The sequence below is a fragment of the Siphateles boraxobius genome, unplaced genomic scaffold (assembly GCF_051911475.1).
Source record: "Siphateles boraxobius isolate OS27281-9 unplaced genomic scaffold, OSU_SipBor_1 68, whole genome shotgun sequence".
Classification (NCBI taxonomy): domain Eukaryota; kingdom Metazoa; phylum Chordata; class Actinopteri; order Cypriniformes; family Leuciscidae; genus Siphateles; species Siphateles boraxobius.
In genome coordinates this window covers 2,835,240-2,855,206 of record NW_027509195.1, presented here as the reverse complement: position 1 = coordinate 2,855,206, position 19,967 = coordinate 2,835,240, and the positions used below count along the sequence as shown (strand labels likewise).

The 19,967-nt window shown below is 41.0% G+C and overlaps 1 protein-coding gene across 4 annotated transcripts in view; it reads left to right on the top strand.

Moving 5' to 3' along the window:
- cntn3a.1 (contactin 3a, tandem duplicate 1) overlaps positions 1 to 19,967 on the top strand; it is a 106,639-nt gene that overhangs the window by 51,769 nt on the left and 34,903 nt on the right. For all 4 annotated transcript variants that reach the window (XM_077214090.1, XM_077214091.1, XM_077214092.1 and 1 more), the window contains exons 5-9: positions 1,011 to 1,106; positions 3,975 to 4,178; positions 4,650 to 4,752; positions 5,255 to 5,439; positions 6,706 to 6,845. In XM_077214090.1, coding sequence (XP_077070205.1) covers positions 1,011 to 1,106; positions 3,975 to 4,178; positions 4,650 to 4,752; positions 5,255 to 5,439; positions 6,706 to 6,845 — 728 coding nt within the window. The remainder of the gene's footprint in view (positions 1 to 1,010; positions 1,107 to 3,974; positions 4,179 to 4,649; positions 4,753 to 5,254; positions 5,440 to 6,705; positions 6,846 to 19,967) is intronic.

The window sequence follows — 19,967 nt, the reverse complement described above, 5'->3', positions numbered from 1 at the left end:
ATGGACTCAAAAAAAAAAAGAAGCTGAATAAAGCAAAGACAATAAAGCATCATAAAAGAAGTCTATTGACTTATATTCCAAATTTTGACACTATATTCCAAATCTTCCAAAGTCACAGAATAGTTTTTTCATGAAGAACAGACTGAAAATATAATCTTTAGGCTCTCAGATTTCATTTGTGCAATTTGCTCATTCAAGTTTTGTGCATCTTGATCAGTTTTGAGACACGCAAGAACTGGTGACATTTGACATAATTGGCATTCACATGTAGATTTAAGAGCTGCTATACTAAATGATCAGTATTTAGCTTCAGTTGTGTAAGCTACAGTACATATATGGACTTTTTTTTATCATGTTTGAAGATTGACAGCTCCTGATTATCTTTCACATTCATTGTGGGGAAAAGAGCAGCATGAACATTCTACTTATCATCTCCTTTTGTGTTCCTTGAAAGAAAAAAAGTCTATAACATTATGATGGAAAGTTAATTTTCTGGGAGAACTATTTTTGTAGAAAGTAGATTCCAAACTTTATTATTTCCTTTTTATTTAAAATAATATACAATGTTAAATACAGTAAATATAATTGTTATTAAAGTAAAGACTACTCAGGCTATCAAACAAGTCATTCACTGTAAAAAGTGTTCATTTCACTTTCTTATTTTTTTTAGAAAGTGCCCGTTGACTTAAAATTACATACATTATTACAAGTTACATAAATTATTAAGCAAACTAAACTTGAAAAAAAAATAAGTTGTGTGAACTTGACAATTCCACATTACTTCATTTTTTCGATTAAGCATGAAGTTTATTTACTTTATTTACTTATTTACTACATGGACATAATTTTAAGGCAACGGGTTTCCACATTTTTTTTAAGTTAAGTCAACTGATCACTTTTTACAATGTTGTTTTAATGGGGTTAGGTTTAAATTGTGACTGTTGAATTGTTATATATTACCATTATTGCTTATTTCCGTCTTTTCTGTCTGACCTGTGTTTTTCTTATAGATCTGGACGAGTTTAAAACCCAGAGGAGAAGTCCAGTGAGTGTCAGAGAGGGGCAAGGTGTGGTTCTTCTCTGTGGGCCGCCAGCACATACGGGAGGTGAGGCGTTTTATTGTCTATTACTGGCTGACTGATTTGGGTTTTTCAATGGATATTGAGAAAACCGGAAAGACATGGTCAATGTAATGACAAAATGTATTATATGCTCTCTGGAATACTGGATTGTGATTAGTGAGTTGCAGGATTCTGAAGTCTAATATTTTCCTTGAATGGCCAGTAAACTGGCAACCAATTTTCTACAAAGGTGTGTGATACTGTAATACAATTTTCATGTCCCTTGAATTACTGGTGGTCTTTTCCTTCTCATATAATAAAATCATTTTCACACAAATTAATATTTCATTTCCATTTATTTGTTTATATATGTGGTAAGAAGCGGTGTAATAGCTCGATAATGAACATCCAGCCAGTCATTATTGCTAAATAAAACCCTTCAGGGTTTCACAAGGCCTGGGTTTATGACAACAACTGACTGACTGTACATTACCCCTCACATGCATGATATAATTATGTTTAATGATAGAAAATGAGACAAACTTTTGCTTATGTCAGTAATACTAAATGCCTGCCAATATAGAAAAAAAAATATGAATGACGATTTAATGTTGAATAATATTCTCATCCCGCACTTTGGATTATGGTTTACAATATGTTGTACCTCACGGGAGTGTTCAAAGGTCACACATTTAGAGTTATACATGCAGATGTTACCTGTTAGCAAGGTGTGATCAGAGAGACTCAGACTGCAGTTCCTACTGTTTGTAACCCCCAACCAGCAATTAGAGTCCACTGTAATTACTGCAGCTCACAACATAAAGGCTTTTCAACCCTCACTGCCCATATGCAATACCATAAACACATACTAACTCATTTTTTCTGCTCTTGATTTACTGCCCTTAAGTGGCACACTACTGTGAAAATGTTATGCAAGGCAAACTTTTTGCTCTTTGCCATTAACTCAATGAGTGGCGACAGAACATGTTGAACTCGCAAAGAACTTAAAAACAGGGCACTTTTAAAAGTACAAACAGCAAAGGTTACTACATTGATGTGTAAAAACAATGTTTATTTGCTGAAAATTGAGACAAATTATTAGCAGTGTCATTTCCCTATAAGAAAAAGTCTTTAAGCTGTCAAATGTATAGTAATGTTTCCAACATATTAAAAACAGATAACATGTTTTGGTCTATCTTCGGATTCCCACTTCTCATCAAAAAGCTTTGTCTGAGATGAAAAGTAGTTAGCACAGCTGTGCTGCATTAGTGTTGCATTTATCTGTTCCCTGCTGTCTTGATTACTGTGTTTAGTGTTGGGCTGAACACTTCAGAACGTATTGCTTTAATGGAGCCAGACCTTTTAAAACTGACAGAAGGCTGAAATCACTTTTTTTTATGTGGATCCATAAGGGGTAAAAAAGAAAATGGACATAACCATTTCTTTTTGGCATAGCACAGACACTTGTGTGCTGATAGACTTTTTCTCATTTTATTTATATTTTGAAATATAAGAAGTTATTGAGTCTTCACACTGTAAGTTACTTTAAATAGTTTGTATTGTTTCCCCATAAATATATCATTGCAATCATGATGAAAAGTTGACTGATGGATGGGTGGATGGACCCCTTTTATCCAGACTGTGTGAATTACACAAGAAAGGGAAGAAAATTATTTGTGATTTGTATCTTATTTAATTTTTTTTGACAATTTTCCTTATTTAATAAATAGATTCTGAAGATTTTTCATACTTGGATTGGCAAAACACTGGCAAATCTTACTAGTTAAGTTAAGCCCCTTTCACACAGAGATTCCGGAAAATACACGGATAAAGTGACCCGGTATTTGACCCGGGTTCGTTTGATTTTGGTTCATTCACACTGCCAGTGATTTTCCGGAATCAGAGAGTGCGTTCACACACAACCCGTAAAAATCCCTTAAAGACCCTTGACATCGGTGTGACATGTAATGTCTCAGCAGCGTCTATAGTTTGCTTATGAGCTGCGATTTCTCTCTCTCGATGACCACGCTTGTGCATTTTTTTCTCTGATTCGATCATAAACTAGCGCATTACGTACCGTTTCACTAGCCTGCTTTCACTTCACTTCAGCATCATCATTACGACACAGCATTAAATACGGCTTTTGTTCACACAGCGCGCGTTCCGGGACTGATCCCGGCAATGTTACTAGGTCCCCAACCCAGCATCAATCCCGGCATCAATCCTGGGTCGTGTTTGCGTTCACACAGAAGGCGTTCTGGCAATTTCCCAGCAATTTCCCGGGATCAACGCGCTGTGTGAAAGGGGCTTTAGATATACTGGTAGAGTTTACAATAAGATCTGATTAGTTAACTTTAGTTAATGCATTAAATAACAATGAGCAACATATATGTTACAGTTAATGTTGGGTAATAAAAATACAACTGTTAGCTCAGGTCCATTCAATAATATAAAGATTTTAATCTCAATAATAAATGTTGAAATTACTATTAACTAAGATTGATATATGCTTTAGAAAATTGTCATTGTTATAGTTCTTGTTTACTAATGTAATTATCCAATTTTAACAAATAAAACCTGAAAGTGTTACTACATGAGGTTACATTGTATTCTGTACAGGTGAGCTAAGGAAATTATCTGATATACTTTTCTAGAACTCTCTCTAGTAGCATAGTAAATCAGTTTGTATGAATGGTTCATTTCAATAATTCCATTTGAAACGTTTGAGCTATCGCTCAATAGTGTTGCCAAATGTCCAAGCACTGTATTTTACATAGTGTTATTAGCCATGATCAGGATTGTGTCTACTCGCATCACAGGGTTTCTGAAATGGATTGATATTAAATTCTCTAAATTTTGAAACCAAGCAATGTGGTGCAGTACAGCTAGTTTCACCTCTTGTCTTTCCTACAGAGTTGACCTTCTCTTGGATCTTCAACGAATATCCCTCATTTGTGAAGCAGGACACGCGGCGCTTTGTGTCACAGAAAACAGGCAACCTGTACATCGCTAAAGTGGAGCCGTCAGATGTGGGAAACTACACTTGTGTCGTGACTAACACTGTGACCCAAAGCAGAGTGCAGGGGCCTCCCACGCCACTTATACTCCGCAGTGATGGTGATGGTCTTATTACATGTATTCAGCTCATACAAAATGACTCATTTGTTGTTTTAACCTTTAAATGCAAGAATGTTTCGCCAATCATTATTACATATCCGGGTCTTTAGCAACCCGGATCTATATCTACCACGGATGGATCTCTGCCTGTTGAGATAATAAACTCTTCTGAAATTAGAGTAACAATTAATTATACAGAAGAAAAAACTTTTGGAGCTTGGAAGGGTTCAGTTTGAGCAGATGTTTTATACCATCATCACTGTCTTCATCAGAGCTCATTTTCCAGTACATTCAGCATCTGGCTCATATTCACCCTGTGAATTCACCAATCACCATTCACCATCATTTTCAACATCTTCAGAATCAATATTTTTATCGCTGACAGCTTCTTCACCAGATCCATATGTGTATCAGACATTGCCACCTTGTGGAATAAAGATGAATTGAATGATCACTCTTTTTCTGTTTCAGGCATTATGGGCGAATATGAGCCAAAAATTGAGGTCCAATTTCCTGAAGTCTTGGCTGTTGCCAAGGGGTTGACGGTAAAACTGGAGTGCTTCGCCTTGGGAAAGTAAATATTACAGTTGATACTCTATATGATAGCCTACTTACATAATATCATATGCAAAGAGCAGCTCACTGACATCAACACTGTTTATATAACTATAGTAAATTATTTAAATGAAAACATACCTCATTAAAGTCATGAACCTGAAGTTGCGATAGTCTTTTCTTCCCTGTTTTGACGTATAACCCTGTGAAACGGCTTCTCGAACTGGAAAAAATGTAGGGCGGGATTTGATTTTGTCTATTGGGATTGGTTGGATGGTTGTTGTTTGCTATTGGTGGATCACATGTGAGTGACAGTTTGTCCCGCCCTCACCAGTAAACACGCCATCAGAGAAGAGAAGAGAAGAGATGAGCTGCAAGAGGGAGGGGAAGTTATTTTGATTTAAAATTACAAGGGCACATATAGTACAAGGGTACAATAATAATAAAAAAATAAAAAATAAGAGCTGTCCATTTTGATTTCATGGTGACTTTAATCAATACACTTTACCTTTGGCTTTCAGTCCAGTGCCTGCTATCAGCTGGAGAAGACCAGACGGAATTCCTTTTTCCAGAAAAGTGGACGTTAGCAAATCCAGTGGAGTGCTGGAGATCCCTTATTTTCAACAGGAAGACGCAGGGCCATATGAATGCATGGCTGAGAACTCCAGAGGCAAAAACACAGTCAAGGGGCGGCTCTCCTTCTATGGTAGGGCAGAATTATTTCAGGGATGAAATAAATGTAACTTTTTTTGAAGGAACAATTCAGCCATATTTGTAAAGCATCCAAACCTGTATGACTTTTTTTCTTACATGGAACACAAAAGAAGATATTTAGCAGAAGGTTCAAGCCATTGTAATTTTAGTATCATTGATATACTATTGTAGTTTATTTAGTTTGAGTTGTTATAGTACATTTCTCATTTTTAGAGAGTGGGGATCACCGCTGGTTACTACTTTCATTGCATAGAACAGAGCAGTTTGGATACACTTTCCATAATCAGACAAACACACAATCAATGTGCACCATTAAGGTTTTATGAATGCTTATATATTTGAATCTATCACTGATCAATTTTTTGTGGTTTAATGTATTACCCCATAATGTTTTATAACCAGGATGTCAGATTTTCACGAGAATCCCTGTACATTGTAATTATTTGTCATTGCAATTATTTGGCAGGTAAAAATCCATAATCTCTCATAGACTGTGCTCTCCATCTATCACTGCTGTTGGTGTTATGGAATAATCAATATGGGTCACTGTTGTTTATAACATAATGGTCGAAATCAAAATTATGAGCTCCAGTAGTGACTGATACCTATAAAGCATGCTATACTTTGTCCATGCTTGCACAATGCTGTGATTTATTCACCTTTCTCTGTCATCTTGTTCAGTAATGAGAAAAGTTAAGCCTTTGCAAGTCACATTGACCTTCACCATAACCAAATGAATCTAATTTTAATAAGTGTTCAAGCCATTTTTTAAAAAACGTATTAGCTTTAAGTATTCAAGGTTAAAACTCTAACATTGACACTCCTTTCTAATACCTATTTTTTTATTTCTGTTGTTATGTGTGTGTGTTTGGAGAGGGTGTGTGTTGTTCGTCAAAGCAATATGAATATTAATGCATTATACAAAAGACAGGCCAAAAATCCATAAAACTTGACGTACATTTAGTGAGAGCTTTGTGCTGTAATCTCCTCAGCTCAATGAATGTGGTGAATTTCCTTGTAAATATTCATAAAGTATTATGCTTTTTTCCTCATTGTAATGCCATGTTGATTGATTAATAACTGGATTTGTTCATTAATTGGCTCATAAGCTGCTTGGTTAGTTTACTATGGGATAATCAATATCCAACTCTAAGTGTGTCTGGGATTCAGGGAGCTGTTGAAAATTCATTTTTATCGGCAGCACTTTGTGAGATGTTGATATCTCGCTGTGGGTTGTGTGTTTATTGATGGATCTCAGCACCCCCTCATCTGGTGGAGAAGCCTCAGGATGTGCAGAAAGCCATTGATGAATCTCTGCTGTGGGAGTGTAAGGCGAGCGCCAAGCCCAAACCCGCCTACAGGTGGCTGAAGAACGGAGAGGCGATCGAGTCATTTGAGGTGAGTGATGCGGTCCGTTGTACCTTTAGTGCACCTGAAAGACCAAGTTAGCAGATTCAGAAAGTTACGTAGGAAATCCCAACATAATTGAAATCTAAATCTCAACGTAAATGAACATTACACACTATGAAGTTTTTACATATTCTTGTCTTGCTCAAAAAAGGTTAATTTCAAAATGTTTAGTCTTTAATCTACCCAGCTTACAAAAATATGTTCTAAGAACGTTTTACTAGCGTTCCCATTAAGTTAAACTTCGAGATTCAGTTATTTATCAATGTTCTATGAACGTTCATAATGTCAATGTTTTAAAAATGTTTTTTCTTGGTTGGAGCATTCGAATGTTAAAGGGATAGTTCACCCAAAAATTAAAATTCTGTCAGTAATTACTCACCTTCATGTTGTTCCAACCCTGTAAGACTCTGCCCACATGCTGTTCTGATTGGCTGTGGGTTTTGATTGATTTTGACGCATCTCGCAGTCGCATTGCGTCTAGTGTGGACTGACAAATTATTTGTCGTTGGAATCTTATCGCATCGCGTCTGCTTAGGACTCGACGTAAGTGACTACAGTGGCTCAACCTTAAGTTTATCAAGCGACGAGAATACTTTATGTGCGCAAAAAAAAAAAAATAACGACTTTATTGAACTATTCGATTTCTTCTGTGTGGGCCTCTGAGTTCATGAGAGGGCCACGACGCATGCGTGAGAACTGAGAAGATGACGCAGATGGGTCTCGATTTAGTGTTTAAAATGGTTCTAAAGTGTGCATTTCCTGGATGTCCGAATCGTGAGAAACCAACGAGAAAACGTTAAAGTGCCTTACCAATGCCGCAAAAGGAATGGCATACCTTTCACACTTTCCCATTAAATGAAATTACATAGAAGCCTATGAAGGAGTGAGCCAGCTCTCAGATTTCATCAAAAATATCTTAATGTGTGTTCCGAAAATGAACGAAAGTCTTACGGGGTTGGAACAACATGAGGGTGGGTAATTACTGACAGAATTTTAATTTCAGTCAGGACCATTATCGTCAAATACGATTGACAATTAGCATACAATTTGGATTCGCGGTATGGTTCTGTTCTGGGCAAGAACTCCTTGCGCATCCATGCAGCCTAGCATGGATAAGAGCAGGGAGTGCAGCAATAACCCCCCTAAGGGTAAACAGAACAGAACCAACATGAATGTATTGCAGATATCATTAATTCAAGATTTTAAAGTACAACATAATTCGAGAATTTATTCTGATTCAAGGGGAATCAGAATGCCAAATTCTGACTGACGAGAGGAGGAGCTGAGGATGGAGGAGGGTAATTAGCTCCTGAGAAACCCGATAGCTGCTGATAATACTAAAGGAGCTTATATATGTATACTGTGATAGGGGTCGTATTCCTAATGATGTTTCACTAAACAAAGTTCGGGAGGAGCACGTTCAAATAATCAATCCAATTAACTTGTCATCAACAATCATCATGACTATCCCATCAGCATGAGAAGAAGCATATATAAAGGCACTCAGTCGACTCACCTACATTCCTTGACAGTCTTTCAGCATCCCTCCACCACCCCGACACCTCACTCTCGGCTTGTTCCTTCCACAGCCAGGAATACGGGGGGAGTACTCTGGGTTTGGGCCAAATACCAAGCCCGGAGCCCTCTCCTCGGACAGCAGGCCAAATATGCATACCATCTATTCTATCTGACTTATTTGTAAGTGTGAACTCGTGAATTGGTAGACGTGGATCAGCTGAGAGTCAGCTGATGCGAGCTTGACTAACGTGACCAGCCAGGTTGATTTTTGTGTGTATTAACTCTTTAAGGGAACATTTCATTTTATCATTTTGCAAACATCATAGGAACATTTTGAAACAAGTAACATAAAAAAATAGGCAAATAAACATTTAGGTTAAAAGGAACGATGTAAAAATAGTGTTAAAATAAGGGGGCTTTCACACGGGCAGTTTAGTTCTGAACGGGGCACGGTTCGCATGAAAAATCGCTAATGTGAACGCTGTCATGTGGACCCGGGTGCGCACTGGGTCCCGAACCCAAGACTACATGGAGGAGGTGGTCTGAGTTCGGTTGCTCCCGAACCGTGCTGCGGTTCGCGTGTATGTGAAAGCAACACGGACTCGGGTGCGCACTTGTTCACGAAGTAAAGTGTCCTGCGCATGCGTTTAAGCCGATTATGATGTATTTTGTTAAATAAAACACACGTAAGAGATGAAGATTTACCCTGGATACGAGCAAGAGTGAGTCTGCAGTGTATTCGCGTGTAGTGCGTGCAATCAGGGCAACAAATTAATGGAAATCCACTGTCTCCTCAAAAGAGTTCATTTGCAAGCTGCAGAAAGACAGCTTATGCGACAGACACACACACACATACACACATACTTAACCTGCGTTGTTACTCAGCTATGCATAACAGCACCAAATTAATAAAAAACACAATATATTGACCTGCGTCGTGTTTTCTATCATGCACCGTGCACGTTTGCAATGACGTAAGATGCACGCAAACTCACCAGAGTTCGATAGAATCAAGTTGAGTGTGAAACCAGACCAACGTTGCGGGGGGCGCCGGGAACAATCGCGTCTGGGCTCGGACCGCAGCAAACGAGCCCAGTGTGAAAGCCCCCTCAGTTAAAATATGCTAAAGAAATTTTAAATAAAGTTAAAATATGTTCAAAACATTTGTTCACGTTAGCTCAAAAATGTTAGCACAAAATGTTAAAGTTTTTGTGCTAACGCGAACAAAGGGTTTATTAACATTAATGGATGAACATTTGTTCATAACTTTAAGAGAAGTTTAAGAGATCTGTGTTTTAGTTGGCAAGACAACATTTCTAATTTTCATTTTAGGATTTGTGGCACACTCAACAACCCGGTTCCTCAGAGACGTCGGATTCAGTGGCCAAGAGAGGAAGCAGGCAACTGGCTGTGGTTGAGATGGAAAAAGTCTGGCTGGCTGTGTACATGCCGCCATGCTACGGTTTAGAAAAATTCTTGAAAATTTGATAAGTCTGTTGGTTTATTTGTATAGTTTGCATAGTAATTACAGTTATTACGTTCCTGTGTATTTTGCGTGAATGAAGATTGGTGTTTGGACAGATATTGTGTTTTGCGGTAGTATGCCATACGGAACAGTTGCCACTGACCGCTTTAACGTCCGCAGTGGGGCTCGACAGCCTTAGTCAAATGGGTTGGCGCGTATGGTCGGGTTGTGAAGAGGTTGTGAGAGATTGTGGTTAGGTCAAAGGAGCAGTCTCAGCAGCAGGAGGAATGTAAAGGTCAGTAAGCTGGGCTGAGTTGAGTGGGGGACGGAGGGGGGTGACTCTGGGACGCCAGAGTCACTGTAGAGCCCTCTTGAGGTGTCTTGGGCTAGTCGACGAAACACTGAGGACGGAAGGTGCCCACTTGAAGACCCTAGAGATGTCCCCTACTCTGCTCAATCCAGACGGTTGTCTTGAGGGGACTGCACTGTGGTTGCAGCCGTTGTGTGTCCAAATACACTGCAGCTATTAACACCAGAAAGAAGGAGATTCACATCACCATTTGGAAAGAAGCGTAAATGGATGGAGAAGCATAGGTTACTGTAAACCTACTTCTTAGTTGGTGCTTATCTTGGCGAAAGCCGAGTACAAATGAGCATGAAGTTTTGACATCTACTCTCGTGTAATGGAAATCATTATAAGTTTAAGGTTAATCATCTGATGTGTTGTTTTAGATTTAACAATTAATACTGAATCAACCAACTTGAGTCAGTGTTAAGGGCCATTCACTCAGAACACGTGTTTCCATTCCAATGCGCTACTTTTCCATTGTTTTATGTCGTTGCGCTCACGTCTTGCGTCTTTTGCAGCGTTTCGCGTATGACACAGTTTTCGAAAAACGCGGCGCTCAAGCTCAACTTTAAAAAAAAACGCATTTAGTGACCTTGCGTTTTTGCCCCATTCCACTGCCCGCATCTCGCATTTTTCGAAGCAAAAAAACAACCAATGTTTCACAAATATTTGAAAAACTAAAAAAAAAAAACACAAGTTAGGGCTCTTTCACGCGGAATGCATGTTCTGTGTGAACGAGCCCTTACTCGTGTTTTTTTTAAAAAGTTTTTCAAATATTTGTGAAACATTGGTTGTTGTAACAAAGACTGTTGAGGTACATTGAAGCGACATCACATGTACGGCAATTCTAAAAAAACAAGAAGTGAGTAAAAATAAAAAGAGGGACATGATGACTGTAGTCCATTTCAGTGTATGTGGGTGAAGGAAGAAGAAGACAAGGTCGGCGAACTTGGGACTCGCACTTTATTTAGAACAATAAAAGAACAAAAGAATGGTGCGCTCGTGCGCCTTCACTGTAGTGTACCACTACAGCATGTAAATACGAAAACACTCTGCCCGCTGTACCAGCTCTCGCTGTATGTCTCCAGCTCTCAAGGTTCAACAAACGACCACTCTTCCTGTTGCATAAATAACTCAGTCCATTCAGTCAAAAACTCTTTCCAATCCGTTTGTACACTGCGGGTTTCGGCTGTGAAACCCCTCCCAGGAGCTTTTCTCTTTCTCGCTCTCTCCTTCCTGGCAGCTTATTTGCGCTCTCCACGCCAATCACTGCAATCAGACACAGGTGTTCATCATCTGCACCTGACCTACTTACTCACTCGCTGACTCGTCTCTCGCTACAGACTTCGCGAGACCACGCCCCCCTCGCCACAATGACATTCTAATGTCTTGCTCATTAATAAAGTTGTTTGTTTTTAGGATTCTGCATGTGTATTTCCATATATCTTAGTTGTTGTACGGTTCACAGTAGTCCTGTGCTGTATTGTAAGTGTCATTTACAAGAGCTTGTTTCATCACTCTGAGAGATAGCGAACACAATCTCAGCGTGTGAGGCTGCACACTTAATGAGCTGAGGTGTTACCATTTTGTAAATGTCACCATCGTCTAACTCAGCATTTGATCAATCTACAGACCAAAGGTCATCCATGTAGTCAAAGGAAGAGAAAAAGAGTGTCATTTGTTATTTGATGATTACAATGAACAGACAAAAGCCTTGCATTTCCTTACCAGCCACCATCAGCCAATTGCTGTATTCAGAGCAAATTTAGTATTTCAAAATAACCTCTTTCAAAGTTATCTGATCTTTAATAATGTTCTCAAAACATTAATTAGACATTGTTCATGAAACGATTTTCTGAAATGTTTTAGTTGGATGCTTATCTAAGCTAAACTTGTTTCAGAATGTTCAGGTTCGTTGAAAGGACTAGATGTTGCAATCCCTAATGTTTGCACCACTTCTCATTCAGGAGTTCTTGAAGGATGGCGGCTATAAGGCTTTACCAGCGGGACACATCGTCAGTTGTGTACCGCAGCATCACAGGGTGTCTCGGCCAATTATCACAATACACCCTCTGCTGAGGCAGGCCCACCACAGGTTGATCAAGCCTGGGTGTGTGTCCCGCGGTTGGCTATTCGCCTTAGCACCCCAGGTGGTGTCGCTCCTCTTCAGCCACAGCCAATGTTTCGTCCTCTCGGCGGTGTTGGCCAGCTCTTTGATATCTTGTCTGTAACCCTGCCCCCTGACTCCGACCTCCCTAAGGAGCTTCGCTGTTGTGCTGGCTACAAAGCCCCTACACCCCACCCTTATCTTCCAGCCTCTGTCCTTTGCCTCAGCTGCTAAGTTGGAATAGCGCAGCTTCTTACGCTTCTTCGATGTCGTCCTCCCAGGGAACTGTCAGTTCTATGATATAGGCGAGCTGGCAGGACTTAGATCAGAGAACGAGGTCTGGTTGCAGGGTGGTTGTTGCAATCTCCGGAGGGAAAATGAGATTATGATCTAGGTCGACTCGCATCTGCCAATCCCTGTCTGCATTCAGTGGGGTCAGATCAGGATTTGAGGGGCTAGCCCTCAGCTTGTCCCCCTCTTGAACAAACGATTATGGGTGTTGGTGCACATCCTGGTTGTTGAAGGGTTGGGCGTTGATGTATACCCTCTTGCACTCAAGTTTGTCGACTAGACACGTGAGGACCTGGTTGTGTCTCCACGTGTATCTGCCTTGAGTGAGGCTGGTCCTTCGGCCAACCAGGATATTGCTGGGGTTGTACACAGGGGGCAGGATGGGTCATTTCCAAACCATAGCTGCAGGTTTGTGGGAAAGGGCAGTACATCATACGTAGCTCGGACGATGAAGCTCAGGTTGTTGGATTCCATGCCCCAGAGTTCGCTCCTTGTGAGTTTTCTCTTCTCGACACCCTCCCACATTATCCAGCGACCCTGTTTGGCTTGTGCTACGGCTTTGGAGCATCTGGCTGCTTCCTCCTGTCGGCCTCACCTTGGCACACTTGAAATCTTGAACCAAGCTAGAAATTGGCAGTGCCAGGGCTCCTTTGCTGTAGAGTCCAACGTTGCTAAAGCATTTAGGAAGACTGAGCCACTTCCTCACGTGGAAATTCACTAGCCTTTCTAGTCGATTGGCATGGCTAAGCGAGACCTCGTACATGGTCAATGGCCAAAAGAGTCTGGAGAGCAGCCCAAACTGATAACACCAGAGCTTCAGTTTCCCCGGTAGTGCAGTGTTGTTGATTTGCTTCAGGCCGTTAGCCACGTCCTGCCGGAGTTGCTCGAGTTGCTGTGTGTCTTTGAGGTCTGCATTATACCATTGTCCGAGGCTCTTGATGGGCTTCTCTAGGACTGTTGGATTTGGTTTATCACTGATGTAGAACTGCTCGCCTGTTAGTTGGCCTTTGACGACAGAGATGGTGCGAGACTTACTTGGCTTGAACTCCATTCTTGCCCACTGGATATTTTCCTGGAGTTTCTGAAGCAAGTGTCTAGTGCATGGTTTTGTTTTTGTGATAATGGTTATGTCGTCCATGTAGGCTTTAATTGGCGGAAGACGCTGGCCACTCTTGGTCCTTTCGCCTCCCACTACCCAATGAGATGCCCGTATGATCAGCTCTATTGGCATGACGAATGCCAGAGGGGAAATTGTGCAGCCTGCCATGATGCTGATCTCCAGCTGCTGCCGGGCAGTGGTGTTGTTCTCAGATGTTACACTGAACTGGAGATCCTGAAAGTAGCTTACGTCCAACTCTGTGATGTGGTTTGGTATGCCAAAGTAGTTGAAGGCCGTCCACAAGATCTTGTCAGGGGACTGAGCTGAAGGCGTTGGCTAGGTCCAAGAACACCTCATGTAGGTCTCTCCGTTCCTTTTTTGCAGTTTGTATATGGTGCCAGATGATATTGGCATGCTCTGGATCCTGGCCTTCTGCACTGATGTATCAACAAAGTTGTTTTTTTGCAGGAATGTAGCGAGCCTTTGGGCCAGGACACTGAAGAAGATCTTTCCCTCTACATTTAGCAAGCTAATCTGATGAAATTGGCTGATGGATAATGAGTCCTTCTCTTTGAGGACTATGATACATCCTGCTCTTCTCCATGCTTTCGGTATCACCCCCTTCTGCCAAGCCACCTTCATCAGCTTCCAGATGTATTTAAGGACTCCGGGGGTGTTCTTATAGAGCCTATACGGGATACCATTGGGCCCAGGTGCTGATGCTGATCACGCCTGCTTCACAGTCTTCTCTACCTCGCTCCATGTGGGAGGCCTTACGTCCATTTGATGTTCAGGTGCTGAATTGGTGGTATGTCGTTCGGAATCGTGACTGGCTCATGCCTCCGATCATCAGAGTAGGTCTTCCTCAGGTGCTCTTCCAGATATTTTATGGGCACTTTGAGACTCCCTCTCTTTTCTATGTCAAAGGGGCCTTTAACCCTCTGGGGTCCAATGTGTTTTTGGGGTCCTGGAGGTGTTCTGACATGCTCTAACATTAGGGGTGCAACGGATCAAAAAACTCACGGTTCGGATCGTTTCTCGGATCAGAGTAACGGATCGGATCATTTTTCGGATCAGCAAAAAAAATAAAAAATAAATGGCCTCATGTCTGCACCTATAAACACACCGATAGTTAGGCCTGTCACGATTACAAATTTTGCTGGACGGTAAATTGTCCAAGAAATTATTGCGATAAACGATAATATTGATAATAAACGATAATATTGTCGTTCTGAGACCATTTTCATCTAAAATAATGATAATGGCATAATAATGCAGGTATAGCTTTTCAAAGATCAATAAACTTTTATTTCTAAAGACTATTTAACACTGAAAACATTTTAAATATCCGCAATAAATGAACAAAACAACCAAAAACAATAAAAGCAAGGGACTCTCATTCTCTGTTAACAAAAAATGCATGTCTTGTCTTACCAATGTGTGACTTACGTTCACACTGAGAATCATATGCATCATGTACTGTGTGAGCATGCGTCTCATATGAGTACGTATGTGCGCTAGTTTGTGTGTGTGCTCGCGTCTCATATGAGTATGTGCGCGGAGAGTTTGTGAGTGTGTGCGCTCGCGTCTCATTGAGTTTGTGCGCGAGTTTCTGTGTGTGTGTGTGCTCGCGTCTCATATGAGTATGTGCGTGGAGAGTTTGTGTGTGCGCGCGCGCGTCTCATATGATTATGTGTGTGGAGAGTTTGTGTGCGCGCATCTCGCGTGTGTAGAGTTTGCGTCTTTGTGCATTTCATATGTTGTTTGAGCATTCAGCAGTATACATGTATGTTTGACTACTTAGTATGTGTATGCAAGTGTTTCATATATGTGTGCGTGAATGAAGTTTGATTTAAGCCCTAGATGGCACCTTATATGAGGGAGAGAGAGAGCGCTCGCAAGAGAGAGAGAGAGAGAGAGAGAGAGAGAGGGACGAGCGAGGGGTAGTGCTGCGCGAATGCCGTTTGTGATGGCTTTAGCCCAGTCTGATTGTGCAACAAGGGGCTGCTTAAATGCTGCAGTGATAAGCGGTTGTTGAGCAGCCTTAGTTTTCACTCCTGTCAGTGAAACATCGGGGTGATGTCGCTTCAAATGCGTGGCCATGCTGCCACAGTGCCTACACATTGTCACGGTTTTATCCACTAACCTCTTTCCTTCATCATTATATTTGACAGGGAAGCCAAAATGCTCCCATACAGGGGATTTAAATGACGCGGGGCGTTCAAGCTCCTCCGTTCCTCCGCTCGCCATGACCACGCTGTGTGTGGACTGAACATGCGCACAACTTTTTTTTTTTTTCATAAATCAATCCGCGGATCACGTGTGTGCCGAACCGAAGATATTGATCCGAACGGATCACGGATCAGTGATGATCCGTTGCACCACTATCTAACATTTGTGCTTTTTTCAGTTATTTATAAACATGTTAATGGCAAAGGTGTAAATTCACTCTATATAGCACAAACAGGGCTACCATAATATTTAAGCAAGATGTACATGTTTGTATTTTTGAGAGAATATTGTTTATGCATGGTTATTGAAAAAACTAAAACTTAAAGTCTCTGAAATAAGGCCACAAAACACATACTAAATATGTGTCCAGAAGACTTTTGACTAATGGATGTTCTCGCCTAGGATTTTTGCTTCAAAATGATCTGAAATCATCCTTCCAAATCATTCACATAAAACAATACATTGATTTAAATTTAGTAAAACACTTTTTGTTTGGAAAGGCAATATGCGAAATGGGCGTGACTCATGTATAATGGTCTGATTCACACCTGTGAAGACAAAAGACCTGCTTAATGAGCCTGCATAATGAGCTTTTCACAGGTGTGTCACTGAGCCACAAGAAAGAATACAAGGACACAAGAAAAGAAATGTGTATATATACTACAAAATTGGTTCACAGTTGGAAACATCTATAAAAAAATAGTATTTTTCCACTTGTATTTTTGCTTGCAAATTGTACAATATCCAAGGTGAACATTTCTAGTAATTGTGTAGTTAATTCTCATACTGTATTTTCAGAAAGTTTTGGATATGTATCCTCTCCCCAAATTTGTTACTAATAAAACACAATACAAATAATTTGAAGAGAAGGCTTATATTGACCTTTTAAGATTTTGTTTACATCTACCTTGTAAATATATCATTTGCTATTTTATTAAAAAGGTTACAATTACAGCAACAATTAAAATAACAATATTTCAAGTGTAATATTTCTTTGTAAAAACTAAAGTATACATTTTATCATACATATTTCAAATTTAAGGATTCATTAGTTTGAATAAAGCCTACATTGGAACAAACACTATAATAGCATCCTAGTTGATGACTTTATTTTTGACAAAACAAACATAGCCTAATATATTTAACATTTGAGCAGAAATTGGTGAACAAAAGCTTATTCAATCTGGCAGTAGTCTATAGTTTAGGCTACAGTAAACAGTTAATAATCTATCCAAAAACTAGTCAACGAAATGTTGTCTTTCATATTTCGTCTGTAACATAGGCATATCGTTTGTTGTTTTTATGATAGCCTATATTAGGGCATATAAATATTAATTTGCAGTTTAATACGTTGCTAATACAAAGACATTTTAACGTTATTTCAACATATTTCAGTCGATTTTCTCTCATCTCAGTATAGCAATAGGGTTTGGTAAAAACTGTTCAGTTCATTCATTCACACACGCTATTCATATTTAAACAGTCTTTTTGCGGTTTACATACACTATGATATCGCGATTAGAACAATAATAATAATAAAAAAATTACTTATCAGATGGATCCGTTGCTCCTCGAAATGAAAAAAAACAGCACATGTTCTGAGGTAAATGTCCCAGGATTATTCCTCACAGAGCCTCGCAAGAAGAAATAGTAGGCTACATTAATCTGATGATTACATTTGTTGTGTTATCGCGTTTATGAGGGGCGTTGACACTTTGCATGTGTTGCTTCAGATAATTTGCATTTGAATACCGCACGCTCTCCGTGGGCGTGTCACATTAGCAGAATAATGAGCTGAGAGAACGATAATGAGATCGGCTGACACCTCTCTCTTTTTTAATAGATTACATAAACAGAGAATATTTATTTTAGTTTTGAATTAGATATTTGAAAAGTACAAACTTAAATGATTATAAAGATATATTGCTCGTGCTTGTGTGAATAGTATTCGCTGAGCTTTGTTTAAGTTTAGAGACGTGCACCAGAAATTTTTTTTTACGGAGACAGAGAGGCAGAAAGCATACCCTGTTTATTTTCTTAATTTTACAAAAGCACACGGTTTTGATGTTAACGTGAGTATACACACAAAAAAGAAGACCCTCTATAGTTTATAATCATGTATTGATTTTATTTATATGACCAAAAATGACGGAGTATTTTAAGTCTATGTTGCTGCTATGTGGAAATAAAACAGCAAAACGCGCCGGCGCTTTTCTCGACCCCAGAGAGTTAACAAAGCTGTAGGGATTGCTGTAGAAGAAGGTCCTTGTCCGTTCTTTCCTCTTGTGTTGTCGTCTGAGGTGCTCTGATCTTTGCAGCTTTGTCAGCCGCTGGTTTATCTCAGCCTGCAGGTTGTCAAGTCCCTCTCTTTTCATCTCTGCGGCCTTCCTCCAATGCTTTCTCAGTTGTCTTCTTTCATTCACCAACCTATCAATTTCCCGCTGCCTCTTGGACTTCGACTGTTTTAGAGGGTCTTTCTGCTGCCTCTGCGTTTTGCCCTTTATCCCAAACCTCTCAGCACCATAGCTGTAGATGATGGATCCCATGTTCTCTAGTTTTCTCTCAACCGGACCCCTCTGTTGTTCTACTTGGAGGACCAGAACTAAATCAATAGTCTCCTACTCTCTCTTCTAGTTGGATTTGGGCCATAGAACCTGAGGTTTCCTTCCTTCCATCTTCCTCTCTTTTGACTGGCTGGGTGCTGGGCTGGAGGCTGGTGTTTGCTGTGGCTGGCTGGAATCTGGGCTGGAGACTGCTGCTGGCTGTGGCTGGCTGGACTCTGGGTTGGAGAATACCGCTGGGTATTGCAGGCTTGGTTCTGGGTTGGGGACTGGTGTTGGCTGTGGATTGCTGGACTCTGGGCAGTAGACTGCTGCTGGCTGTTCTTGGCTGGGCTCCGGGCTGGAGCCTTTTGGAGGGTCTATGCAATGTTGAGCTTCATCATCGTTTGAAAGACTGGTGCTGGCCCACCTGAAGGACCTCACTGGACCCTTGCTGGATCCCTTTCAGTTTGCTTACAGAGCAAATAGGTCTGTGGATGATGCAGTCAACATGGGACTGCATTATATCCTGCAACATCTCGACAGACCAGGGACTTATGCAAGGATCCTCTTTGTGGACTTCAGTTCGGCCTTCAATACCATCATGCCTGGTCTTCTCACAGCCAAACTGACCCAGCTCTCCATACCATCCTCGATCTGTCAGTGGATCACCAGCTTCCTGACGGACCGGCAGCAGCGAGTGAGACTGGGGAAACACACATCCAAGACACTCACAATCAGCACCGGAGCCCCCCAAGGGTGCGTTCTCTCCCCACTGCTCTTCTCCCTGTACACTAATGACTGCACTTCTAAAGACCCCACTGTCAAGCTCCTGAAATTTGCAGACGACACCACTGTCATCGGTCTCATCCAAAACGGTGACGAGTCTGCTTACAGACTGGAGGTTGAACAGCTGGCTGCCTGGTGCAGTTATAACAACCTTGAGCTGAACACGCTCAAAACAGTGGAGATGATCGTGGACTTCAGGAGGAACAGCCCAGCACTCCCCCCACTCACCATCATGAACAGCACTGTGGAAGCAGTGGAGTCATTCAGGTTCCTGGGCACTATCATCTCTCAGGACCTGAAGTGGGACAATCACATTGACTCCACTGTGAAAAAGGCCCAGCAGAGACTGTACTTCCTTCGCCAGCTGAGGAAGTTCAACCTGCCACAGGATCTGCTGATTCAGTTCTACTCAGCCGTCATTGAGTCTGTCTTGTGCGCTTCCATCACTGTCTGGTTTGGTTCAGCTACCAAATCAGACATCAGGAGACTACAACGGACAGTCCGGACTGCGGAGAGGATCATTGGTGCCCCCCTGCCATCCCTCCAGGACCTGTACTCTGACGGAGACGGAGAAGACGGAGACTCAGATCACTGGCCACAAGAACATCTCGGCACAGGAACAGTTTCTTCCCACAGGCCATTTCCCTCCTAAACAGTTAACACTCCTCCCAAGGCATATGCCTGTAAGTGCAATACTCCCACTGTTTAGTGCAATATCCT